This window comes from Kluyveromyces marxianus, chromosome 2 (assembly GCF_001417885.1).
Source record: "Kluyveromyces marxianus DMKU3-1042 DNA, complete genome, chromosome 2".
Lineage (NCBI taxonomy): Eukaryota > Fungi > Ascomycota > Saccharomycetes > Saccharomycetales > Saccharomycetaceae > Kluyveromyces > Kluyveromyces marxianus.
In genome coordinates this window covers 733,019-757,888 of record NC_036026.1, presented here as the reverse complement: position 1 = coordinate 757,888, position 24,870 = coordinate 733,019, and the positions used below count along the sequence as shown (strand labels likewise).

Genomic DNA, 24,870 nt, shown 5'->3' with positions numbered 1-24,870 from the left:
GGTAGAATATTAGTTTGGGGGCGTTTTCATACTGCAATTCGAGTAGTGTGGGTAGTACCAGGAATAGTTGTGGACAATCAGGTCTTTTCAGTGGTGGTAACCTTAGTTATATTAGGTATTTCGAGTGGTAGACACTAGACTTGTTTTGTTTAGTATTCCTTTTGGCTCTCGATTGATAAGAAGCAAAAAAAATAACAAGACGCTGAATACGTGCAGAAGATCGAGGACCAGTCGACAAGAGGATACTTTGTGTGTGTTTGTATAGCAACGGTCTGAAGTGAATGCGTTTGAATTGATCTGGTTCAAGCGGTGTTTTAAAGATTTGAGAATATTCAGATGGAGTTGCACAGAGAAGCAGAAGAGACAAAACAGGGAATCAACGGCGCAGACGTAGATAAAGAGGGTTCGAGAAACGGTAGTAGTGAAACTGGCGATCGAATTGACAGTGGGTCTACAACAAAGCTAACTAAGGAAGTTCTTGACAGGATAGTATCCGATTCAGATTCTGGGAATTCGAATCCGAACTTGAACTTGGCTGCTACATCTTACTCGAATAAGTTAAAGTCGAGAAGTTTATCCAAAGCTGGTGATTTGGATTACGAGGATAACAGCTCCAGTGGATTATCAAAGGTTACTTCGCCTGAACATCCTAATTCAGTTTCGCTTTCGGACATATACGTTTCATCGGATGCAGAGACCGAAAAAATGGACTTAGAAGAAGACGAGTCACGTGTTAAATTATCGGAAATGGTAGTTGCCAATGGCGACGATAGCACAAAGCCTGTAGCTGAGGACAGTAACAAGGATGGCCACGAGGATAAGCAGGAGATTCTCCAAGAAGTTGATAACGGCACTGCACCAAGCTCTGACGCGGGAGTTGAACATAATAACGACAAGAGCGAAGTCGAAGAAGCGGGGAATGCAGCTGTTAAAGGGTTTTCTGATGAAGACAAAAACGATAACTTGGAACACTTAGGGTCTGCCAAGGAAAAGGAACCGACCCTGCCCGAACAAGAAAACAATAGTGCGGAAAAGGAAGAACTTCCGGAGGAGGAGCATGCATCAGAGAATGGCAAGACAACTGCAGACAGTCCTGAGAGCGGAGAAGAAAAATCAGGCGTTCCGGAAAAACGCAAACTTGATGAAGAACCAGTAAAGGCAGAAGACGAAACTAAAGGCTCTGACGACAACGAATCAACAAGCATCAAAACTGAGCAAGTCTTTAAGAAACCGAAGTTACCTTCTGACTTGAAGCCAGGAACATATGAAAATGAGCAAGAGACGCATAGGAACGGTGAACATGAAGGTGACATCGATGCTGATGCCGAAGCTGAAGAAGAAGAAGTAGAAGATGATGGCGTACTAGAAAGCGAACTCGACGATAATAATGAAGATGAAGAGGAGTTGGAACCAGAAATGGAGGAAGAAGATGATGAGGATGACACAGAAAGTAAAAAGAAGCAAGATACAGAAAATGAAGATTCTGCACAATCTGAAAACGGTCTTTCACCAATGGAAATAGAAAAACTAAGGCAAGAAGCGCTATCGGAACTCACGAAAATTGAAGTCGAGTTTGCAAAACTACGCCAGAGTTTATATGAAAACAAATTAGCAAAGCTGCAAAATGAATTGCAAATGTGCCTGGATGGATCACACCCTCAACTCCAAACATACTACCAAAAGATTGATTCAATTCGCGATTTCAAACTAAAGAGAATGTACCAAAGACAGAAATACGAATTGGAATGCATTGACAAGGAGACAAGGGCTACTAGAACTTTCATTCATCAAGACTTTTACAGAAAAGTGTCTGACCTAAAGCATAAACTATTAAGCGATACAACGCAAAAATGGTACGATATTAATAAAGAGAGACGTGAGATGGATGTAGTTGTGCCTGAAGTCAACTATCATGTTCCTATCAAAATTGCTAATAAATCGCTAAGTTGCATTACAGGGTACGCAGCTCCTGCACATCCTAGGCGCCCAGGGGATGTATTATCAGAAGACCTGCTATGTGAAAACATTAACTTCAGATATCACAACAATCCTGTTGATAAACTTGAGGTTATTGTAGATAGAATGAGATTCAATAACGAGTTAAGTGATTTGGATGGTTTGAAGAGATACTATGGCGGGTTCCCTGGAGCTCCCGAGCTCGGGAGTTTGAAAGAATCCGAAATACATGAGGATCTTACAGGAATACAGCACCGCTGACATTCTTTACCTCGAACCTCCTAATTGAAAACGTATTCTACTATAGCATCTGATTACTTAACAATTTTGTTCCCTCTTCTATTTTTTTCATGTAGCAATAGCCTTCAAATGAATGGCGATGCCATTACCAGCCAATACACAGTTTGTAACTTTAGTATGTATTTGAATAGTTCAAGTAATAATGCCCAAACCTTTAATATTTTGAACTTCGGGGAAACCTTGATATTTTAAAATATACAAAGATATTTGTTATATATGGAATAGAAGAAGTCTTACTTCGTACTAATTAAACATTTGTTAGAAGGTGTGATAAATGAGATAAAATGTAGGTAGAATAAAAACAAACGGAAGAGTAAAAACCCTATGTCATTGGGAAAGTCAACCGCAGGAAAAGATCAAAAAATGATATCAATTGTGCTTGGTATATATGTTTCCCGTTAATACTAGCCATATTCTTCATTCTAAAGACTCTCCTGATATATAACCGATAAAACATATCAAAACAATGGTGATAAACTGCTAGATGAGCTTCCAACATGGAGTGAAATAATTGAATCTTACGATGTTACCAACGAGAATTGGACAGTGTTGAATGAAGATGGATAGTAGCTTGGGAGAAAATTTCATATATCAAAGCACATCAATTCACAGAAGAAGACATTTCCAATAACAGGCTTGGGAATTTTAATGATAAAAAATGAGCATATAGGGTTTTATTCTTGCTTATAGAATCCTTTTATTTCTAATTAATAAATTTATCTCAATGGGATGAAACGAGAGGTGGTGGCACCAGCTCTACCGTGTCTAACTGGGGTGTAAGTAATGGAGAATTCACCCAAGTAGTGACCAACCATTTCTGGTCTGATTTCAACTTGGTTGAAAACCTTACCGTTGTAGACACCAACGACAGAACCGATCATTTCTGGAACAATGATCATGTTTCTCAAGTGAGTTCTGACGACAGCTGGCTTTTCGTTTTCTGGAGCGTTAAGCTTAGCAGCTCTCAACTTCTTCATCAAACCAGCTGGCTTTTCAGACAAACCACGAGCGAACTTTCTTCTAACTCTGGCTGGAGCCAACTTGACGAATTCTTCGGTTGGCATTTCCAACAACTTTTCTAGATCAACACCCTTGTAAGAGTAGGTCTTGAAGGATCTCTTTCTTGGAGCAGCGGCTTCAGACATGGTGGCTTGCTTTCTTATTTCGGTTCGACGTTGAGTACCTCTTACAACTAAACAAAGTCTGAATACTAACTAAAACTAGCCTCTAATACACAACTTGCTATAGGATAAGTATATTCACTACTATTTACACTGTTTCTAACGTATATTCAAAGTGAATTGTCAGTATCCTGGCAAATTCCGAAGGTGGGTGGATTGTCCGCTACAGTTGCGGAAGGGAGAAGCCTGCTGGATAGAGACCAGAGGGACGCCCGAGGGACACCAGAGGGTAGCTAGGCAGAGAATAGACAGGAGGATGGATGGGAGGAGCTAGGCAGAGAGCAGAGTTTCGTGGGGCGGTCGGTTTCCTTCCCTAGGCAGAAAGGAAAGGGAAAAGAGAAAGAGAATGGAGGGGGAGAGCACCACAAGCAGTAGCTAGCAAAGGTACCGCTTGGGAAGCAGGCAATGGCAGCTGCAAAATTGGAGGGAAAAATTAAAAAAAAACTAATTTTCAAGGACTGCGAACCCACACATCGCATAATAAAAACAACAAAATATAAAGGTACCAACAGCACACCACAGCTATTTAATGTTAACTATTTCCAAAAGAGGAAATTCAATATCTCCTACAGTATTCCCATGGACCGTCGATAATGTTTCAATCTCGCTACCCTCATGCTCTGGAAGTTTGGCAGCGAGGTTTTGCAATACGATCGATGGTTCCCAACTGCATTGAGCACCTTACAGCTACTTACTATACAGAAACATAAGATAGTTTTCGATAATTTAGAACAGTATTTGTTGGCAATTACGTTCATACTATGTGTTAATTTCAAGATGGCTTTCAAGAGTGTTTTAGCACAATCTCCCTTCAGACAAATCAAGGAACGAAAAGATGAAGTACTTGGCTGCTTACTTGTTGTTGAACGCCGCTGGCAACACCCCATCCTCTGACAATGTCAAGGCCGTCTTAGAATCTGTCGGTATTGAAGTTGAAGAAGAAAAGGTCTCCACCTTGTTGTCTGCTTTGGAAGGTAAGTCTGTTGAAGAACTTATCGCTGAAGGTAACGAAAAGTTGGCTTCCGTCCCAGCCTCCTCTGGTGCTGCTGCTTCTGGTGCTGCTGCTTCCGGTGCTTCCGCTGAAGCTGCTGCTGAAGAAGCTGCTGAATCCGAAAAGGAAGAATCCGACGACGACATGGGTTTCGGTCTATTCGATTAAACAATTGGGAAAAAAACTATAAATATATTACAGAAACAAGGTTACGTCTCGTCACAATGCTTTTATGCTATGGTGTGTCGTTCCTTTCGTTTTAAGTCTTTTTTTATTACCTTTTAATCTCTAATTTGTTTTACTGTGCACATGAAAGTGCACCTTTTTTGAGCCCTTCAGCATAGGCATTAAGGGTTCTCCTTCCGGATTCCCTGTGATGCGTATTTTATCATGTACAACTACGCCAAACCTACATACAGAGTTATATAATTCCGATAATGATAATAATAACCTGTTATTGTCTAGTTTCTATTGTGAGAAATCAAACAAACTTAATATAAAGAAAGAGACTTGCTTGAATGGAGGTTTTGTCTCTGTCTCTGCCTCTGTCTCTGTCACTGGCAAACGAAATGTGTCACATGACCAACATCGTCAGATGAACGGTTGGATTATTTATTTATTCTTTTTTTTTTTTTTATTTCATTCAGAATAAAATAAAAAAAAAATTGATATTACTTCGTTAAAAGCCACAGTTGGGTGACTGCGAGATTATCATACAGCGTCACGTGTAATTTCCACAGTTTTCTCATTCCTTTTGTGGAGCACCCTGGGCTTGAAAGTTCTACTGCAGCTGGGTCTAGGAGGTTTCTCGTCTCGAGAACGACAATTCCGCGAAAAGAAACAAAGACATGAATAGCGCCTGCAACAACCGGGCTTGATTTCTAATACACTGAGCAGAAGCAGAAGCAGAAGCTGAGGCATGTCATCGTAAATGTCAATTGTCATCGCCATTTGGCTGCGTACCACTTGTAGTATATGGCTAATTCTAGAGGTGTTGTTTAGTTTGTATATAATGCCAGAGCTTTTGTAAGCGAAGAAGAGTTAATCGGATCGACTTGATAAGTGACATAAATAATTTTGCTTCTTGGGCCAATTCACTCAATCCTCCAAAAACCATCAATTGACACACTAGAAAAAATGGGTCTATTACCAACTGATAAATTCGCTACCAAGGCCATCCACGCCGGTGCTCACGTCGACGTTCACGGTTCCGTTATTGAACCAATCTCTCTATCTACCACTTTCAAGCAAACCGCTCCAGCTCAACCAATTGGTGAATATGAGTACTCTAGATCTCAAAACCCAAACAGAAAGAACTTGGAAGATGCTATTGCTGCTTTGGAAAACGGTAAGTACGGTCTAGCTTTCTCTTCTGGTTCTGCAACCACTGCCGTCATCTTGCAATCTCTACCACAAGGCTCCCACGCTGTTTCTATTGGTGATGTTTACGGTGGTACACACAGATACTTCACCAAGGTTGCAAATGCCCACGGTGTCGACACCACTTTCACCAACAACTTGCACGAAGAATTGCCATCCTTGGTCAAGGAAAACACCAAATTGGTCTGGATCGAATCTCCAACCAACCCAACCTTGAAGGTCACCGATATCGAAAAGGTCGCCAAGGCTGTTAAGGCCATCAACAGCGACATTCTACTTGTCGTTGACAACACTTTCCTATCCCCATACTTGTCCAACCCATTGAACTTTGGCGCTGACATTGTTGTCCACTCCGCTACAAAATACATTAACGGTCACTCTGATGTCGTCTTAGGTGTCTTGGCTACCAACGACCAAGCAATCTACGAAAGATTGCAATTCTTGCAAAACGCTATTGGTGCCATTCCATCTCCATTCGATGCTTGGTTGGCTCACCGTGGTGTCAAGACTCTACACTTGAGAGTTAGACAAGCTTCCTTGACTGCTCAAAAGATTGCTGAATTCTTGGCTGCCAACGACAACGTTGTTGCTGTCAACTACCCAGGTTTGCCAACTCATGAAAGTTACGAAGTCGTTAAGAAGCAACACCGTGACAGTCTAGGTGGTGGTATGATCTCATTTAGAATTAAGGGTGGTGCCGCAGCCGCTTCCAAATTCTCTTCTTCAACCAGACTATTCACTCTAGCAGAGTCTCTAGGTGGTATCGAATCTCTATTGGAAGTCCCAGCCGTCATGACTCACGGTGGTATTCCAAAGGAACAAAGAGAAGCCTCAGGTGTCTACGATGACTTGATCAGATTGTCCATTGGTATTGAAGACGCCGATGATCTTTTGGAAGACATTAAGCAAGCTCTAGCTGCCGCTAACTAAGCAAAAGTCCTAAATAATCAGACCTAATAATTAAGGGGTCTCCTTCGGATAGTGTAAACTAAATATGATTCAATTTAATTCTACTTCAACTTATGTGTTTCACTTACTTATTCGTTCAACTGAGCTTTATGGTTTATTTTGGCAAAACCTTATAAGAGAGTCGAAAAAACAAGCATTAAGTAAAGGTTAACTTTAAGGCAAATCTTTTGCTTGCCAGTGTCTTTTGATAATACCACGAATGGCATTTTTACATAGTACTTGGCGTTACGCGACCCTTTACCTTTATTCTTGATACGTGTTCGTTATGGACCCGAATTCTATGGTCACATGACTTGAAGATGTTCAATAATTAAGAGAGCTCTCGACCTTTAAATAATAGTGATTTACCAAAGCTTTCCGCCACTTAAAGTTAATCATAGATAGCGACTTGAATTCAAACCCGAAACAACAAGCGTCTGCCGATAATATATTCAGAGTTAGGCTCAAAATGAGATTTAAAAGTGTTCATAGGGTGCTGACACTGCTGCTTGTGATGTTCTTGGCAAAATCAACTGCAACTTCCCTGTCTGATTCTGAACAAGAACCAAAGATAGACATAAAACAAGATGATGAAGAAGCAGGCTTAGTAATCGGTGACCATTTGATCTGCAATGCGGAAGAATGCTATCCCAAGGTCTTTGAGCCTACCAATGAATGGAAAGTCATCAAACCTGCTCAAAGATTACCACCAGGGCTTGATATCAGAATCAGCCTTGAAAAGGGTGTCAAAGAAGCTAAACTAGGTGAGAATCAAGAGTCAGCACAAAATGAATTAGTTATCGCGGAAACTAACAAACACTCCGAACTATCTACCAAAGAAGAGCACGAATTCTCTAAAGAATTTGCTAAAATAAGAGATGTTATTGAACAAAGTAATTCACAGAACTGGGTCGATGTCGAGTCTGTATTAGACGACCTTGCTGAATTCGCCCATGATTACAAGAAGGGTTTCAAGATCATATCGAATGAATATCAAACACTTGAATCCTTTGCTTTTAATGAATCCGTGCCAACCCAGGTCAGAGAATTAGCTGCAAGAATAATTCTAAGCAGTTTAAGAAATAATCCCCCAAGCATTGATTTTATTAATGAGAATTACCCAGAAAGTACTACAAAAATCTACAACGAATTGAGTAAACTTGGCGACTCTGCAGATAATGCCTTGCTTGTCAAAAGATTTCTTTCAATGCTAGATGTTATATTTAGTAGATCAGAAAAGGTTACAATTAACGATGAAATTCTATGGAGACATTATCAGGCTATGGACCCTGTGTCAAAAATCAAGGTTCTTGAGATTATCTCAAAATATTACAATAAGAACAACGTGAATACTGTAAATGGACCAGATAAAAATCTAGTGGTAGTTCAAAAATGGACCAATGAACTAACCAATTTCCTTCAAGTTCCTGAACTTGATGAATTCCACCTAAGAGAGTTTTTCAATTGTGTGTGTTTCATAAAGGAAAACTTCAAAGAAAGTATCAAGATAGACACGGATTTCATCAACTGGTTAATTGTTGAAATTGAATCACGTAGAGAAAAATCTAAGGATGAGGTCTATAAAAGAGATGTTGATCAACTGGAGTTTGATGATCAACTTGCACAAAGCAGACATATGGTTTTCGGAAATCCCAATGCGGCCAGACTCAAGGAAAGACTTTACGATGAGGACAGTAATTTAGGAGCGGATGAGCTTTGAGCTTTGTATAACTATTATATAACGTTACAGTATTTCTAATCTTTTGTTACTTCATCTAGGAATGATGCATCACTCTTCAACCTTGTTTTGAATTTATCCCACCAAGTATCGAATCTCTTTATCGATACATTACCTTGCGGATCAACAAAACCTGTCAAATAGTTATATGCATGCTGTACAATCTTTGCAGCTAAATCTTGTGTAACGATAGGGTATTGTTTTGCAAGTGCTCCTGCTGTTAGAATTTGGGCTGAATTCCTAGACAAGACCATGGTTCCAGGACCAACCCCAGAGTTTAGAGCAGCTTGTTCTGCTTTCCATTGATTTAGCTTGTTAAGGGCGTCAACTCTTGGTTCTATAGAAATACCAATTATAAGCTCCGAGATGTTATTACTTCCGTTTTCATTAATGCCTGCGAAGCCACCATCTCCATTATTTAACGCTGAATCATCTTCCATATCTATTTCCCCTAGACCGTCAGTAACGTTTGGCATGGTACCAGCACCAGCACTAGCATTCAACTGGGGCAGCTTGACCTTAAAAATTGCACTTGGTTTCTCATTACCCAAGTAACCGAATAATTTAAAATCTTCTGCAGGATTCAATTTGAAATACACTGTTGCCAAAAACTCCTGCGGGAATGTAACATTTGGTAATATGAACAATGTTATATGTGAGTATGATTTAGGCTTTGTAGAGGAGAGCACAATTGTGTGCTGTAAACCATTAGAATTTGGTACTTCCGTGGACAATTGAAGCGGATTTCCAGATGCAATTGCGGCAAACATTCTATCAGCAATGTCGGCGCCCTTAGCTCAGGATATATGGATATAGCTATGGTGCCTCAGCATTTCAAAAGTATCTATTAGTTAAGAAAGTCCGTCTTCTCTTTTATTTGTACCCCTCAATATCAGAGATGTTCTTAGGCTCATCTCTCTGCATTTTCTTCTAAGTTCGAGAAAGTTCCACTAAGATCAGCTATAATAAACAATTATAATATTATCCAAAAATTGACATATACAGGTTAAAGGGTTTATTTACATGAGTTAAGTAGGTATATCTCTATCAGGGCAGCTGGTGTAGCGCATACTCTAACCTTCTATTAGACTCATTAGGGGTTATTATCTGCACCAGGACTGGGAGTTTGACTCCAGGAATGGAACCTGCAAGAGCAAATCTGACACTTTCAAAGATAACTTTCTTAGGAACCGATAGCTCAGCTTCTGTTATTTTTATGAGCTCTGATATGTTAGATTCTTCGATCTTTCCATTCATAAAAGCAAGAACTTTGTGAACCTGGGCGGTATCATGAGATTTTAGGAAATTTAAAGCATTTTCGTTTTCGTACTGTGGGTCCTTGAAGAGATAGTAGAACTCCGAATCTATGTCATAAATTGTAGTCAAGTATCCTCCTATAGAGTTCAAGGCTTTCCGCAATTGTTCTATATCCAAATCATGGTAGTTTGGCTTCATGTAGTCATAAGCAATTTGCAATTGTTCTTCAAAGTCCACGGGATTCTTCAATCTTTTAGAAAGGTAATGCTTATTGAAATAATACAACTTCTTGTCATCAACCTTAGCATTTCCCTTCGTAAGATGGTTTAAATCAAAAATTTTAACTAATTCTTTGAGCTCAAAACATTCATGATTAGCAGCAGCTAGTTCTCTTGGAGGTGCCCATCCAAAGAGAGCACTAAAGTTAATCAAAGCCTCAGGCAAGATGCCCTTAGCACGCATTGTTCTGACATCCGCATCGCCTTTTCTCTTGCTCAATTTTTTGTCGCTAGTAGACGTCAATAGTGGAATATGAACGTAGTGAGGTGGTGTCCACCCAAATGCTTCGTATAGGGCAATATGCTTCGGTGTTGATGGTAGCCATTCCTCTCCTCTAATTACATGGGTAATTTTCATTAAGTGGTCATCAACAACATTCGCGAAATGATAAGTTGGTAGATAATCTGACTTCATAAGAATTGGATCATCATATCGTACATCCATGACATTTACTTGTGGTTGCATATCAAGCTTACCATGTAGAAGATCCTCGAACGGCGGATATTTCTGCGGAGACTTGAATCTTACAGTAAATGGCACATTTGCATCCAAATGTTTTGCAATATCCTCTTGTGACATTTTGTAGCAATGACGATCATAACTTACTGTAGTTGGTGGCTGCAATCTTCTTGCGGAGCTTCTCAACGTATCGAGACGTTCTTTGGGACAAAAACAGCGATAGGCATGGCCCTTTTCCAATAGGATGTTGATGTATTTTTGATAGATTTCTGTTCTATCACTCTGTCTATAAGGTCCATGAATTTCATTGATACCAGGACCCTCATCATACTCAATATTGCACCATTTTAAAGTATCATATAAACTTTCTTCTGCTCCTGGTACAAGTCTTTTTTGGTCGGTATCTTCTAATCTTAAGAGAAATTCACCACCAGTGTTCTTTGCAAGCAAATAGTTGTACAATGCTGTTCTTAGTGATCCCATGTGTAAAAACCCTGTAGGAGAAGGCGCGAATCTGGTCCTTACGGGGTATTTTGGATGTACATCTTTTACTGGCTTTTTGACAAAAAGTGACTTCTTGCCGGATCCATTGAGTATATTGCCCAATTTAGACTTCGATAAGGACGAATACAGCCTCCTGTATCCAGAGATACTCGACATACCGATAATATTGCACGTGACTGTTGAGTATTAACGATCACCCTCTATTCCTCTGCATTTTTGGCTTTCTTAAAGATGAGAATCACTATTAGTTCATATTTCAATTGATATTGGGATCTGCAATTTGATTATAAGTAAAAATGGAAATTCAATGGTAAATTTACTAATTCACCAATATATAAAAACAATAGTTAACAGATATTTATATAAATATCTATCGTATTAGCACTAAGTAAAGTAGTATCTGATATCGCTATAGTATATATAGAGAACTTAAAAGAGCGTATCATAAGATGTACGATGAGGTTTCACCAAAATGAACTCTTTCAGGATTAGCTATAGGGTCTGGAATCCAAGAACCTGCAAAAACGCAATGTATCCTCATTCTCTCATGATAGTATAGATTCGTTAGGAGTTTTGGCGTTATTAAAAAGTATTGCGAGGTATTTGCAGCACATGCGTTCTCAACCATGATTTTGTGAACGATTCTTTCATTAGATTGATCCATACCTTGGTTAATTTCGTCTACAACTCTGAAAGGTGCAGATGTAAACTGCTGCAAAGCGATCATATAGAGAACTGTAGAGACAGCTCTTTCACCACCAGATTGGATATGGGGGTTAAGCTGTTGCAATTCGCTGTTATCCCTAAATTTTACTCTGATTTCGATGCGCCAATCGCTGAATTTTTCTGGTTTAACGAGTTTAACTTCACCTGCACTTCCCACATACACGAATAGTGAAGCAAACTTCTTAGAAATTTGTTGTATAATTGTATCAAGACTTGGCTCTAACTCTCTCCTAATATCTTCAATCAGTTGCGCATTAGCGCCTATTTTTGTTCTTTGAATAGGAATGGTCTTTTCGAGAGATTTGATACTTTCAACAGTCTTATTTAAGATTTCGATAACAGACGCATCATTATTAATTAGGGACAATTCACTGGTTAGTCTATCTATAATGCTTTCAATATATTCAGAGTTGAATTGGCTCTGCTCATGGTAATTGGTAGCAATTTCATTGAGAATGTTCTTCTCTGATTCTGAGAAACGTTTGATAGTATCTGTCCATTTCTTATAATCAGATGTGTCTTTGCCATTTTTATATTCTTCTATAGCATCTGCGCGCTCCTCTCTCTTAAGTTGTAATGCCTCCTCTAGCTTAAGACAGACGTGTGATAATGAGTTTAATTTTATAGTAATGTCCAACTTTTCCATTGATTTGGTTAGCATTTCAACATCTAATTGCTGTAATCTTGCCGTGTAACGAGGCAAATCCAAAATCAGGGCACGCTCTTCTTCATACATTTTCTTCAACGATTCTTCTAACATTTTCATCGTTTCTGTAGTATCGACACGTAATTTCTCAGTATTACCTTGCATTTTTTCCTTGAACTGACCTATTTTAACATCGATTTGGTTAAGTTTTTTGGCTCCTTTTGTAAGCTCACTCTTTTGAGTATTGAAGTTATTCATAGTATGATTCAAATCGGCGAGTTCGTTTTCTTTACTAGCCCTCTTATCTTTAAATTTGCGAAGTTCCTTTTCAAGATCCTTTATCCTATTCGTTAGATTATCAATCGTCGATCTAAGTCTACTTGATTCTGTAGCACTCATAGCTGACCCAAGATAAAACCTATTTTTCATATCGATAGCCGTGGATGACGAAAATGATTGTCTTGAACCATATTCTGATTTTTTGATTGTATGAATATATTTTCCTGCTATGAACCTCGGAAAAGGAATATTTCCGTTATTATCTGGTCTTTTCAATCGCTCTAAATGAGAAGCACTCAAATCCTGTCTTGTAACAGGAATCATGTGTATTTTTTGCTGTTGGCAGAGCATCCTAATAACATTCTCTTCACCGTCGATAAAGTCCACCAAATAACCTTCAAATCCATACTTTCTCAGTTCTTCTCTAGACATCGGAGGTTCAGTAGTCTGATTCGACACCTCTCTTATATTCACCTTAAATTTAGAGACAATATCTTCACTGAATTGATCATATGTTTCCTTATCTAACATTGTTAGAGACATACTAGTATGAAAGTCCACACAAGAGGCCAAATATGCTGCATAGGTTTGACTCTTTGCTGCTATCGAGAGTATTGGTGGTTCAAATATCTTACCTCTAGCGTCTGGCAATGACCGAACATATTGAATCGCATCTTTCATTTCCAAAAAGATAGTATTGTTATTCTGTCCAAATTCATCTAACAAATGAAGTTTATCATTACCTGAAAGTAATCTCTGTGTTAATGCATACTCTTTCTTGGCCGATTCAATGCTATATTTTATTGTGGTTATTTTATTATCAACGTCGGTCAAGGTATCATTAAGTATTGCTCTCCCCTCTCTAAGTTCTTCTATCTTTCTATCTACAGATTCTATCAAGGAAGGATCTGGTAGTTGAATATCAGCTTTGGATGCTTCTAGGGTTTTGATTTTTTCTTGACAATCCTTAATTTCCTCTTTCAAATTTTTATTTCTGGTTTTAAGGTAACTTACCCTTTGGTTGCCATCTTGAAGTTTCTTGGCGATTGCATTCAGTTTTTCTCTTGTACGATTAAAAGATGCCTTCGTAGAATATCGTTCTCTGTCGAGTTCTTCTAGGGTTATCTTACATCTATCCTCATCTTCTCGCAATTTTGATCCTAGATCAACATACGGTTTCTTTTCCTTCTCCATTTTTTTTATCTCTTTAGTCAAGGTTGTACATTTGGCTTTTAGGTCTTTATTTCTTTCCTTATGCTCTTTTACATAGGCATAATTCAGCAATTTTTCATGTAGCTCCAATTGGCGAGTCTTTTCCTCGTAGAGCTCTAGTGCATGAACTTGACCTTCCAGAGTATCTCTTTGACTTATCAATTTCCCGAGATTCGCTTCATTAGATTCTAATTCTTTTTTCAAATCATCTCCCTCAAATTGCAAACTTTTTAACTGGTTCAACTTTTCGAGAAGTCCTGCTTCTACTGACCTGATTGTTTCATTGAGTAATGTATCTGGTTTTAACTTTGCAAACTCCTCTACACGTTCTTGCGAAAGAAACTGACAAAGGTTATCCAGCTGGATATTTAGTGATTGTACCAAGCTTCTCACAACAGTTTCATCAACTGATACATTATTCACAAAATACTCGGATTTTTTCCTACCCCTAACCATTACTCGCTTAATGTGAACAACATCATCACTTTCATTGATCATGGGGAAGCTACTAGGAGATAAAAGCTCTGAGTTTTTGAGGGTGATCTCAATAGTCCCTTGATCAGTTCCGTTTTTGATATACTCTTCAACTTTCTTTGATCGCCCAATGTACTCAGGCTTTCCGGCTAACCCTAAACATATTGCACAAACAAACGTCGATTTTCCTGAACCGTTTGGTCCTATAATCATATTTAAAGAGGGAGAGAGATGAAATTCGGTCAAAGCATATGTAACAAAGTTCGTAACCTTCAGCTTAACAATAGCACCAGGTTTGAACTCATCGATATTACTTCTTTGAATTCTAAGTTTCTTTGATGATGAGTTGTAGCTATTGGATGGTCTATTAGAATTTGATCCTTCCTTTTGACTTGTAAAACTTTCCGAATCCACGTAGTCAGCGAAATTTATTATTGAAGTCATATCGATATACTAAATTGCATGGCTCTGGTTATCTAAAACTATCAAAAAACGCGTACTGCATACGCGTTTTGTTTGTTGATGAGAGCATATGTATCTTTGTTAAATACCAGAATCTTTTGTTGATTACAGTTTTTAAGATATTAAAAAAATACACATCGCAAGAAACATTTATGCCCTAGAGGGCTACAATTCAAATGAAGTGCTCAGGGAAGCAGAACTACAGAGGGACGGTATAGAGCTATTGTGAGGGACGTTTAATATGTCCAAGAAACGTAGCAGAAGACAAGCAAAGGAGAACTTGAATAACGATTATGAACTGGATACATATGGGCTAGCAGATGGAGATGACAAGTCACGGCCTTATTACATGGTGGAAGACTTGCCAAGTTCTATAGAGGTTCCACGATATGATACGTTGAATTACCCATTATCAGTAAAAGATTCTGCTGTACTTTATACGTCTTTGCTCAGCAGCAGGAGAACATGGGTGAAGGGAGAAATGTTTCAACTTTACTGGGCAAAACAATATATGAATATAAAGGAACGGGAAGAGTTGAAAAAGGAAGGGATCGATCCTGATTCTATTGATCAATCTGCTGCTAGAGAGAGAATGAACAAGCTATGTGATTGTATGATGCAGGGCGGTCCTCACCAGTTTCCTATTCGACTCTTCATCTTAAAAAATGATGAGGTAGAAAAGGCGTGGGTCGAGGCCAAGGAGGCTAAGAAGAGGGATAGAGAAGTGCGAAAGAAACAACAAGAAGAGGAAAAGAGACTTAAGAAAGAACGTAAACTCCTTAGGAAAAAACTGAAACAAGAAGCTCTGGAAAGGGAAAAGGAAAAGAATAAGAATAAAGAAAAAGTTAAAAAGCCCAGGAAACCATACAAGAAGAGCGCTAAGAGATTAGAGGCAGAGAAAAATGCGAAGAAGAACGAATCCGCTAAACAAACCCCAATAACTACCCCAAAACCAACGAAACCAAGTACCACATCTGCAGAAGGATCGGCTGCTAAAAAAAAAAAAATGAAAGCGGTGGTGAGACCTAAACCTTACGAGGAGCAAGTAATGATTTTAAATTTGAATAAGATGGCACGAAATGATAAACAATTGAACGATTTGATGATAAAGGTTGCAGGAGGCCATGCAAGTCTGGCGGAAATAACATTATTCAAGAAGTATATTGAAAAAGCCAAAGCGATGCCTCCGCCTAGCGGTACTTGGAAACCAATGCTGGAAGAAGTAGATGTAACCGATGATGAAGACTCTGATGAAGAACAGAAAAAAGACACCGGAGATCCAGAGAAATGTGATACTGTTGAGGAACAGACAACTGAAAGCAAGGAGGAACAAAAGATTGAAAAGTCAGAGGAGCAGATAACTACAAGCAAGGAGGAACAAAAGATTGAAAACCCAGAGGAGCAGAAAAATGAAAGCAAAGCGGAACAAAAGATTGAAAACTCAGAGGAGCAGACAACTGAAAGCAAGGAGGAACAAAAAGTTGATAAAATAGAAGAACAAAAACCTTATGAAGATACGAAGAGTAAAGATGCTAATGATGGGGAACCAGAAGTTTCTCAGGAAAAACAACAGGATTCTTCTAACAGTGAAAACAACCAATCGAGAGATGTTCCAAGTACCGGTGAGGAAAGGGTGTCTGATGACAAAGAGATTGAGAAGGAGAGTCGTTCACCCTCCTTAAGCAGTAACCAAGAAGACAGTGCCAAAACAGTAAGCTCTACTGAGAATGATAATAAATCTACTAAAAGTGATAGTGATAGTGATAGTGACAGTGATAGTAGTAGCGACAGCGACAGTAGTAGCGATAATGATGAAAAAGAGGATGACGAAAAAGCTTCCCATGAAAGCAAAATGGAAGGTGTCCAGGAGAATAAAGTTAACAATGAGCAGAATGAAGGTAATAAAACTGTATCTTCTGAAACTAGTAACAATTCATCGCAAACATCCAAACCGGAGGGTGAAACCGATGCACCACGACCAAAACGCAAATACAGAAAGAGGACAAAGGTGAAAACAGAAGAAGAGGAAGAGGAAGAAAAAGCTATGCAATTAACGACATTTCAACAAAAATACTCTAACGGTGCAGATATAGTATTTGAATATGTTGAAAATGCTAATGTACGTTTCTTATTACCAAAGTACTCCATTCTAGAACAACTGGAAGATGAAGAAAGCTACCTTTTATCCTTTATTGTTATCCACAATCGTAGGGAGGTTTCGTTGTTTAAGACTCGTAAACTAAAAGAATTGAATAAAAAAAAAAGCGGAGAGGATATTATAAAGCCAGAAGATTACAATCCTTTTGATGATGCTAGATGTCCGGATCCTCTATTCTCTCCAATCACTCTTAAGTTAACAGGAATCCCAAAGAAATTTTCAAATATTATATTGAATAGTTTCCATCCACAAGAGAAAGTTCAGCAGTATATGAAAAGTATTCTTGACCGTGGAAGCAGATTAAGTGGTTATAATTTATGGTACCAACTAGACGCATATGATGATAAAGATCTAGCGGAAAGCTTACGTGTGAACTTGAGAGACTATGAACAAAACTTCAAAAGTAAAAGACAAAAGAAGCAAATTCTATAAAATGTTAGCAGTATTCTGCTATTGTGTTTATTGATGTATTATTATTAGTTTATGACGTTATTCATAGTGTTAATTCATTATTCTATCTGTATAATATCTCTAGGCAGAGTATTGGAGTTGAATACCAAACTTTGAGGGGCTGATTAACGTCCAATTCTGATGTTCCAAGGAATCTAGTCCATTGATCGCAATTTCTGGCGGTTGAGTAAGTTCTACACCTGCAGAAATTAAAAAGCCCTTGATTTTTCCTTCCCAAAGAAAGCGCAAGCTTCTATCACGCAGCGACGTACTCGCTTTGAAGACTTGGGTAAAGTCAGCTTCATTATACCTGTCATTAAAGCTTTCGATGACTTCGCGTTCTTTGTCAATTTTTTGTAAAGAAGATTGAAAAGTCAGGTTTAGGTCTTGTAGGAGTTTTTGTGATGAATGAGATGATTTTTCTGTTTGGCTCAAGAGATGGTAGTACATCGGGGTTTTGTCGTGTGTTGTTATCTGGGACCAGTCATCTATGCTTTCCGAAGCTAGAGCCTGTTCTGATCCCAATTGATCTTGTTCCTGCTGTTGTACATTTTTTCCCCTCTGGCCGAATCTATATTTCCAAAGCTCCATACCTAGGGTTAGATTAGATTGAATGGAGTAAATATTGAAATCATACTTGGTAGAGAAGGTCAAATTTTCATGGGTTTTAATGGAATAGGTAGAAGAAACATGCCCGTACAACGGGTTGAGGGATAAAGTGAATATTAAGGGTTTCCCTGTGTTTGTAGCATGAGAGCAGTACCTTAAAGTTGTAGAGCATCCAGGGCTTAAATTCAGCAAAGCACACCACAATTCTGATCCGATAGAAAGACTTGAATTATTATAAAGAGATAAATTTGATTTTGACCCCGCAGAAACAAAGTTGTGGACAAATCTGTACCCCAGTAACGCTTCGTTAGTGGACAATATAAGTTCTTGACAGTTTGCTCCCGTATTCTTTTGCAAATACATTGTCAGGATACTAGGCCCCGTCTTTGCGCTTAGACATTTCAGCATGAGTTGATAATTTCTTGAAAACCTTTTCACGTACATTGCTTCCAGTGTGCTTGATGGGTAGAGCATCCTTCCGTATACCAGATATATTGGCGAAGTTGGAACTTTCGGTACCTGCGATTTACCGTTGCTCTTATAATGATGGTAGTAAGGTTCAATGTACCGGAAACTCTGGGTCATCTGTTGCAAACGCACAGACGTGGAACCATCCACAAATTGGCCCAAATTTTCGCAATTGGTGTAAAGATATGACAAAGACCCATTGATTGTCTTGTTGTTTGTAATCTCCAAAGTATTGTATGAATAGGGTGTTGACTTGTTGTTCACTTGAACTTTCAAAGCTTCTGGGACATCGAATTGAAGGATATTTCTACTGGTACCAACTATATTCTCATAAGAGTTGTCGTTATTCCATGACGTACACCGTTCAAATTGCCTAAGCACATAGTCCATATAGTCTATCATTAGATTTGGCAACAGATGCGATACAAGAACTTAACAATGTTGTTTGGTGGGGTAAAACCTTAGTTACAGTAACTGGTCAATTCTTCAAAGGAACTACCAATGCGAGCTGAAAACTCAGTAGTCTGCCCTTTTTTTTCTTCTTTCTTCTTCTTCTTATAGTACTTCGTATTATCCATCATATGTGTTTTTCTTTGCCAATCCAACATTTTTCTACATGGCATGTACTACGTACGTACAACCTCAAGATGGGAATGAAGCATCAGCATGGAAATGATGAAAATCAAGCTTGTTTTCACAACTTTAAGGCAAGCTGCAAAGCAACAAGTGGCAGATGCGATTTAGAAAAGGCCATTGCTAGTCTATAGTCGGGCCATAGGGTAACGAATCTGGTGTATTATAAACCGGGGGAAAAGGTATCTCGGAAAGTGAAGAAATCAAGCAGGTTTGGTGGAATTCCAACTCTGGAAAAGACGAAAGACGAAAGAAAGGGTATACATGAATTAGCAGCATAGTTTGTGGAATAACTAGAAAACAGGTCGAGCAAAGTACATTATTTACATACCTTGATCCTATCTTAGTCTAAAAGAAAGAAAAAAGATTGGTTAACATGATGAGTAGTGGTGGTGTTAGCGATGAGGATTCCATTAAGGACCTGAAATTGTCCATAACGTCTACGCCGGTGCATGGAGCCAGTTCATCGTCAGAGTCGGTCAATGATTCGCCGTGGGCGAGACGAGGACAAGCGGGCTCTAGTGCTACACCCACGAGCAACAGGAGGAGACGTTCGAGCAGTCGGGCTTCGAGCAAGAACTTGAAGAGCAGTGAAATATCGCCAATTTCGATGATATTCAGGAACTTGTTGATCTTAGAAGACGATTTGAGGAACCAGTCGCGAGAGCAAAGGATGTTGAAGTGGCAGTTCACTCTATTCTTAGCAGGGCTAGCTGGTATTGCAGCATTTTCATTCTACGAGCTCTATTTTACATCGGAACGTGTCACAGGGCTCTATAGAGTAGGACTGCAGTTTTTGCTGATATTCATCAGTGTGACGATAGTGCTATTCCATCTTAGCGGGGAGTACAAGAGGACGATGGTGATTCCGAGGCGATTTCTCGTGAATGCGAACAAGGGTATGCGACAGTTCAACATGAAGTTGGTGAAGGTGAAGAGTACATGGATACAGAAGTATGCGGATACAGTACGACTAGTGGTTAGACGGGTTGCGAAGTGGAATATGAAGTTGCTAATAATGATGGGCGCATCGAACACGTCAATCTACGCGTTCTGGTCGTCTCTCTCGATACGCTGTCTGCCCCGGCTTGGCGCGGTGGACGTGAAGCTGGTGTTGAACGCCAAGGCGTTCAGCGCTGAGATCCGAGAGGGCTGGGAGATTTACAGGGACGAGTTCTGGAAACGAGAGACTGTGAGACGTCGCAAACAGGAGTCCCAGAACAATACCCACCTGAAAAAGGAGTAGTAGACTAGACAAGACTGTGTAAAACACTCTTACATAATTTCAAACAAGACAAAGACCAAGACTAAGACTAAGTGGAAACAGCCAACTGCACGCGGACTTATCAGAGTAGCGGTTCTGAATAAAGGGTTTTTTTCGTTCATATGGTGATGAGTACAAGGTACTATCGTCAGAAAATGTGCAAAAAGGTTGGATCATCATATAAGACCGGCGTGCTGCAGTAGAAGAAAGAGAGGGGGAAAAGCCTACCTGAGAAAACTTGCGAGTGGTATCTATGTACGGGCCTGCTCGACAGCTGTCGAGCAGAATGAACCATCCCATGGGGGAAAGTCCATCTGCTAGGCATACAGAAACAAAACACGAAGTTCTTCAGTACTGGCCCAGTTCCAGGCCAAGGCCTTGGCCTTGGCTTGGCCAATTGGCCTGTTCTATCTTCTGGTAAGTAGCCAAACGTCTTACAAACTACTAGCCAGATGACGGTGATGAGCGGCCATATAAATATGTCAAACTCTTCTTCATGTTGTCGAATTTTTTTTTTTTTTTCACAGAAGAAGAAAAAAAAAAAAAAAAAAAAAAAAAACCAAACAAGACGGCGTAACCCCGGGTAACCACGTAGCCCTAATTCACCTCACGTGACTGAAGTTACCCTCCTCCTCCACGGCTGTCCTCCCGTCCCGTCCGGAATGTCATTCTCTCGCCCCGTTCGTCTCCGTGTGGCCCCCCCTCCATTCCCGTCGCCCCTTTCTTCCGCTCGGCTCAGCACAGGAGAACAGGCGAATATAGAACACAGAACACAGGACATACTCGCTAAGTAAATAAGTATACTACATAGGCTGTCAGCAGACACATCGCTGGAAAACGGCGTCCAATGGGCTTGGGCTTTGACAGACGAAACTCCCGCTTCCACCAGCATCCCTACCGTCTGCAGTCCTCGCACTTGCACCACCTCTTGATGACTATTTATATACCTGGCACAATACATAGTAAATACCGTGGTCCAACCACCCTTGCATCACATATTGTCTGTTTCAGTTCTTCTCTGTCTGGGCTTTTTTCTCTGTCTGGTGTTTGTTTGTTAATAGACTGAAATTCTCAGAACTTGAATATATCAATAATAATAATAATAATAATATTCAGAAAACCCAAGGTTCAATTTTGAGTAAACATTTGAAGATTTGAAGGGTAGAGAAAGTTTGGAGGCATTGAGACGGCACGGATTGATAGCTGGGGAGACAGGATAAATTGTTGATTGGCTGGAGGATACACCATATTAGAATAGAGAGACAGTGAGACAGGGTGTAGAATAGTAGTGGAGAAAAAAAAAAGAGAGACAAAATACCATAGTAATAAAATCATAGTAGTAGCAGTAATAATAAAATAAAGATACAATAAAGACGCAAGATGATGCGTGGTTTTAAGCAAAAGTTGATCAAGAAGACGACTGGGAGCACGTCTTCCAGCTCGTCTCAGAAGCGGAAGGAGAAGGAGCGGGAGAAGGAGAAGGAGAAGGAGAAGAAATCGCCCAGCAATTCGGGGACTTCGTCGGCGAGGTCTTCTCTAGACAAGTCTGGCCACAGATCTAGTGGGAACAGTGGGAGCGGGAGCGGGAGCTCGAGGAGAGCGGAGTCGAAGACTGGCGGTGGTAGCGGTAGTGGTAGCGGTAGTGGTTCTGGCGGTAGTACGACTGCTAGCGGTGGAAAATCCGGGTCGAATGGTCAGGGGGAAACGGGAAGTTCGAGGAGTGCTGCTATTCCAGTATCGAAGGGCAGTCCTGAAAACCCTAGCAAGCCAACGTTGATTGGAGCAGCATCGCAGGTAACGCCTCCGCCAACAAGTCCCAAGGCCCAGCCGGCGACCGTTAATGTCACTTCTAGTGCTGCTGGTGGCACTGCATTGATGATGAAGGATGCACAGCATTCGCCAAGCTCCATAGAAATACCACGGTCGTCTCACTCGTTCGAGCGATTGCCCACACCTACGAAACTTAATGCCGACAGCGATCTTGAAATGATAAAGACTCCACAACGTCATTCGTCTTCGAGATTCGAGCCCTCGCGCTACACACAGATAGTAAAACTTCCACGGTTCGAAGAAGTACTACCGGAGGAACAGATTCCTTTATTCATCACGAAGGTCGACCAGTGCAACACGATGTTCGACTTCAACGACCCCAGTTTCGATATCCAGGGCAAAGAGATCAAGAGGGTCACGTTGCAAGAATTGATCGAGTTTATCGTCACCAACAGATTCACCTACACCGAAGAAATGTACGAACACGTTGTTAACATGTTCAAAATCAACCTCTTCAGACCTATCCCTCCACAGGTGAATCCCGTGGGTGACGTGTACGATCCCGATGAGGATGAACCGGTAAATGAGCTAGCATGGCCGCATATGCAGTACGTGTACGAATTCTTCCTACGCTTTGTTGAGTCGCCAGACTTCAACCATCAAATCGCAAAGCAGTACATTGATCAAAACTTCATATTGAGGTTGCTAGAGCTATTCGACAGCGAAGATATCAGGGAAAGAGACTGTTTAAAAACCACTTTGCATAGGATATATGGGAAATTCTTGTCGCTTAGATCCTTCATCAGAAGATCGATCAACAACATTTTCCTACAGTTTACATATGAAACAGAAAGATTCAACGGGATTGCAGAGCTATTGGAAATCTTGGGGTCTATCATCAACGGGTTTGCACTACCGCTAAAGGAGGAACACAAGGTTTTCTTAGTTAGAGTGCTAATTCCTTTACACAAGGTGAGATGCTTGTCGCTATATCACCCTCAGTTGGCATATTGTATTGTCCAATTCTTGGAAAAAGAACCACTGCTCACGGAAGAAGTCATCATGGGACTTTTACGCTACTGGCCTAAGATCAACTCTACCAAGGAGATTATGTTTTTGAACGAGATCGAGGACATATTTGAAGTTATTGAGCCACTCGAATTCATCAAGGTGGAAGTCCCACTTTTCGTCCAATTGGCAAAGTGCATCTCTTCGCCGCACTTCCAAGTGGCAGAAAAAGTACTCAGCTATTGGAATAACGAATACTTCTTGAACCTCTGCATCGAAAACGCAGAAGTCATACTCCCCATAATCTTCCCGGCACTTTACAAACTAACGACACAGCTAGATAAAAACGATCCATTGAGCCTGGAAAATGGCGACAACGAGGAAGATCCATACCTGATGGTGGAGCAAGCCATCAACTCGGGGTCATGGAACCGCGCCATCCACGCCATGGCATTCAAAGCGTTGAAGATATTTTTGGAAACCAACAGCGTGTTGTACGAGAACTGCAACGCTCTGTACTTACAAAGCTTGAAGGAGAACAACAGGCGTCAAAAGGAGAGGGAGATGAACTGGAAGCAGCTCGAGGACTACGTCTCCAAGCTCAAGATTGCAGAAAGTTGAGACAACAGAAAACCAAATTTAGTAGTAGTAGTCGTCACTCAACTCAGCTTTGTATGTACATACGCAAACTCTAACGCACTCACATATCTGCTACGTATGCATACGTACGTCTATGTTCATGTTTATGTTTACATATATGTGTATATATTTATATCTACATACAGATAACATCAGTGTCCGGTTGGGTGGTTTTTTCGGTTTCCTTGTTTGCCCGTTTGTTTGTGTCTGTCTGTCTGTCGAACAGCATTGCTCTAACTTGTAGGGAAGAAGAAGTAAAGAAAAAAAAAAAAAACGAGAAACGAAAAAATAGGGTATTTATCCAACAATGTTCTATGCGTGCGTATATATATAAGTAGCGAAGAGTATATATATATTTTGCTACAGAAAAATAGGATAGTTGGTAAAGAGGAGAGACAGTGGTGGGTGGCATCTTGAGTTTGTATAAACTGTAAAACAGTGTGTGTACAAGAATTGAGTGAGTTGAATCATGTTTAGAACAGCAGTCAGAAACCTAGCCAGTCCATTGAGAAGAGGTGTGTATGTTGGATGTAGTGGCAGTTTGTTAATTGGAGGTGGTGCATTGATGCACGCAATTCAGCCAAGCCAATACATCTTGAATGATTCTATAGTTGGAGTGCAGCAGAGGGGTGATTTGCAACAGGAGCTTGGTCTACCTACGCGCAGCGAATTGAGGACGGTGCAAGGTGGGAAAGGTACGAAGGTTAATTACAGACAGATGTGCTACGGGTCGATCATGGGGCTATTTTTCGGTGTGATAGTCGGGAAGATTTCCAGTTTGCTAGTATTCATCACTGGAGTTGGGCTTCTTGGCATGCAGTTTTTGCAGAACCGCGGGGTGATCAGCAGCGACAGCACTCGTGCGCTTTCGAAGTATGCGATTACTGTGGGGAAAGAGAAGATCGATTTGAACACGCTACTTTGGGATCGCCCCAGTTTCAAGGTGTCGTTTTTGCTGACGTTTGTGCTAGCGGCATTCAACGTATGAGCGGGAGCCGCCGGCATTGTTTAACTAACTAACTAACTAACTTCTATATGCATACGTAGTAGTATTATTATTAGTATTCGTATTAGTATTT

At 40.2% G+C, this 24,870-nt stretch overlaps 13 protein-coding genes across 13 annotated transcripts; 8 read left to right on the top strand and 5 right to left on the bottom strand.

Annotated features, from left to right (window-relative positions):
* Nucleotides 1-336: 336 nt before the first annotated feature.
* Nucleotides 337-2,217, top strand: DEP1 (Rpd3L histone deacetylase complex subunit DEP1; the record flags this gene model as incomplete). The annotated part of the gene is made up of 1 exon (XM_022817971.1): nucleotides 337-2,217. The coding sequence occupies one exon, from the start codon at nucleotides 337-339 to the stop codon at nucleotides 2,215-2,217; it is 1,881 nt and encodes a 626-aa protein (XP_022674685.1).
* Nucleotides 2,218-2,972: 755 nt separating this feature from the next.
* Nucleotides 2,973-3,401, bottom strand: RPS15 (40S ribosomal protein uS19; the record flags this gene model as incomplete). Its single annotated transcript, XM_022817970.1, has 1 exon — nucleotides 2,973-3,401. One exon carries the CDS (start codon nucleotides 3,399-3,401, stop codon nucleotides 2,973-2,975), a length of 429 nt encoding a protein of 142 aa, XP_022674684.1.
* An 871-nt stretch (nucleotides 3,402-4,272) lies between these two features.
* On the top strand, nucleotides 4,273-4,596 carry RPP2A (ribosomal protein P2 alpha; the record flags this gene model as incomplete). The annotated part of the gene is made up of 1 exon (XM_022817969.1): nucleotides 4,273-4,596. The coding sequence occupies one exon, from the start codon at nucleotides 4,273-4,275 to the stop codon at nucleotides 4,594-4,596; it is 324 nt and encodes a 107-aa protein (XP_022674683.1).
* Nucleotides 4,597-5,565: 969 nt separating this feature from the next.
* CYS3 (cystathionine gamma-lyase CYS3) lies at nucleotides 5,566-6,738 on the top strand (the record flags this gene model as incomplete). Its single annotated transcript, XM_022817968.1, has 1 exon — nucleotides 5,566-6,738. One exon carries the CDS (start codon nucleotides 5,566-5,568, stop codon nucleotides 6,736-6,738), a length of 1,173 nt encoding a protein of 390 aa, XP_022674682.1.
* Nucleotides 6,739-7,225: 487 nt separating this feature from the next.
* On the top strand, nucleotides 7,226-8,476 carry SIL1 (Sil1p; the record flags this gene model as incomplete). The annotated part of the gene is made up of 1 exon (XM_022817967.1): nucleotides 7,226-8,476. One exon carries the CDS (start codon nucleotides 7,226-7,228, stop codon nucleotides 8,474-8,476), a length of 1,251 nt encoding a protein of 416 aa, XP_022674681.1.
* Nucleotides 8,477-8,511: 35 nt separating this feature from the next.
* OPI10 (Opi10p) lies at nucleotides 8,512-9,264 on the bottom strand (the record flags this gene model as incomplete). Its single annotated transcript, XM_022817966.1, has 1 exon — nucleotides 8,512-9,264. The coding sequence occupies one exon, from the start codon at nucleotides 9,262-9,264 to the stop codon at nucleotides 8,512-8,514; it is 753 nt and encodes a 250-aa protein (XP_022674680.1).
* Nucleotides 9,265-9,541: 277 nt separating this feature from the next.
* On the bottom strand, nucleotides 9,542-11,149 carry MSE1 (glutamate--tRNA ligase MSE1; the record flags this gene model as incomplete). The annotated part of the gene is made up of 1 exon (XM_022817965.1): nucleotides 9,542-11,149. One exon carries the CDS (start codon nucleotides 11,147-11,149, stop codon nucleotides 9,542-9,544), a length of 1,608 nt encoding a protein of 535 aa, XP_022674679.1.
* A 286-nt stretch (nucleotides 11,150-11,435) lies between these two features.
* Nucleotides 11,436-14,774, bottom strand: SMC5 (DNA repair ATPase SMC5; the record flags this gene model as incomplete). The annotated part of the gene is made up of 1 exon (XM_022817964.1): nucleotides 11,436-14,774. The coding sequence occupies one exon, from the start codon at nucleotides 14,772-14,774 to the stop codon at nucleotides 11,436-11,438; it is 3,339 nt and encodes a 1,112-aa protein (XP_022674678.1).
* A 259-nt stretch (nucleotides 14,775-15,033) lies between these two features.
* Nucleotides 15,034-17,382, top strand: SWC3 (Swc3p; the record flags this gene model as incomplete). Its single annotated transcript, XM_022817962.1, has 1 exon — nucleotides 15,034-17,382. One exon carries the CDS (start codon nucleotides 15,034-15,036, stop codon nucleotides 17,380-17,382), a length of 2,349 nt encoding a protein of 782 aa, XP_022674677.1.
* A 99-nt stretch (nucleotides 17,383-17,481) lies between these two features.
* Nucleotides 17,482-18,453, bottom strand: MDM10 (Mdm10p; the record flags this gene model as incomplete). The annotated part of the gene is made up of 1 exon (XM_022817961.1): nucleotides 17,482-18,453. The coding sequence occupies one exon, from the start codon at nucleotides 18,451-18,453 to the stop codon at nucleotides 17,482-17,484; it is 972 nt and encodes a 323-aa protein (XP_022674676.1).
* Nucleotides 18,454-19,486: 1,033 nt separating this feature from the next.
* On the top strand, nucleotides 19,487-20,356 carry SPO7 (Nem1-Spo7 phosphatase regulatory subunit SPO7; the record flags this gene model as incomplete). Its single annotated transcript, XM_022817960.1, has 1 exon — nucleotides 19,487-20,356. One exon carries the CDS (start codon nucleotides 19,487-19,489, stop codon nucleotides 20,354-20,356), a length of 870 nt encoding a protein of 289 aa, XP_022674675.1.
* A 1,398-nt stretch (nucleotides 20,357-21,754) lies between these two features.
* On the top strand, nucleotides 21,755-23,773 carry RTS1 (protein phosphatase 2A regulatory subunit RTS1; the record flags this gene model as incomplete). The annotated part of the gene is made up of 1 exon (XM_022817959.1): nucleotides 21,755-23,773. One exon carries the CDS (start codon nucleotides 21,755-21,757, stop codon nucleotides 23,771-23,773), a length of 2,019 nt encoding a protein of 672 aa, XP_022674674.1.
* Nucleotides 23,774-24,260: 487 nt separating this feature from the next.
* On the top strand, nucleotides 24,261-24,779 carry FUN14 (Fun14p; the record flags this gene model as incomplete). The annotated part of the gene is made up of 1 exon (XM_022817958.1): nucleotides 24,261-24,779. One exon carries the CDS (start codon nucleotides 24,261-24,263, stop codon nucleotides 24,777-24,779), a length of 519 nt encoding a protein of 172 aa, XP_022674673.1.
* Between the last annotated feature and the right edge of the window lie 91 nt (nucleotides 24,780-24,870).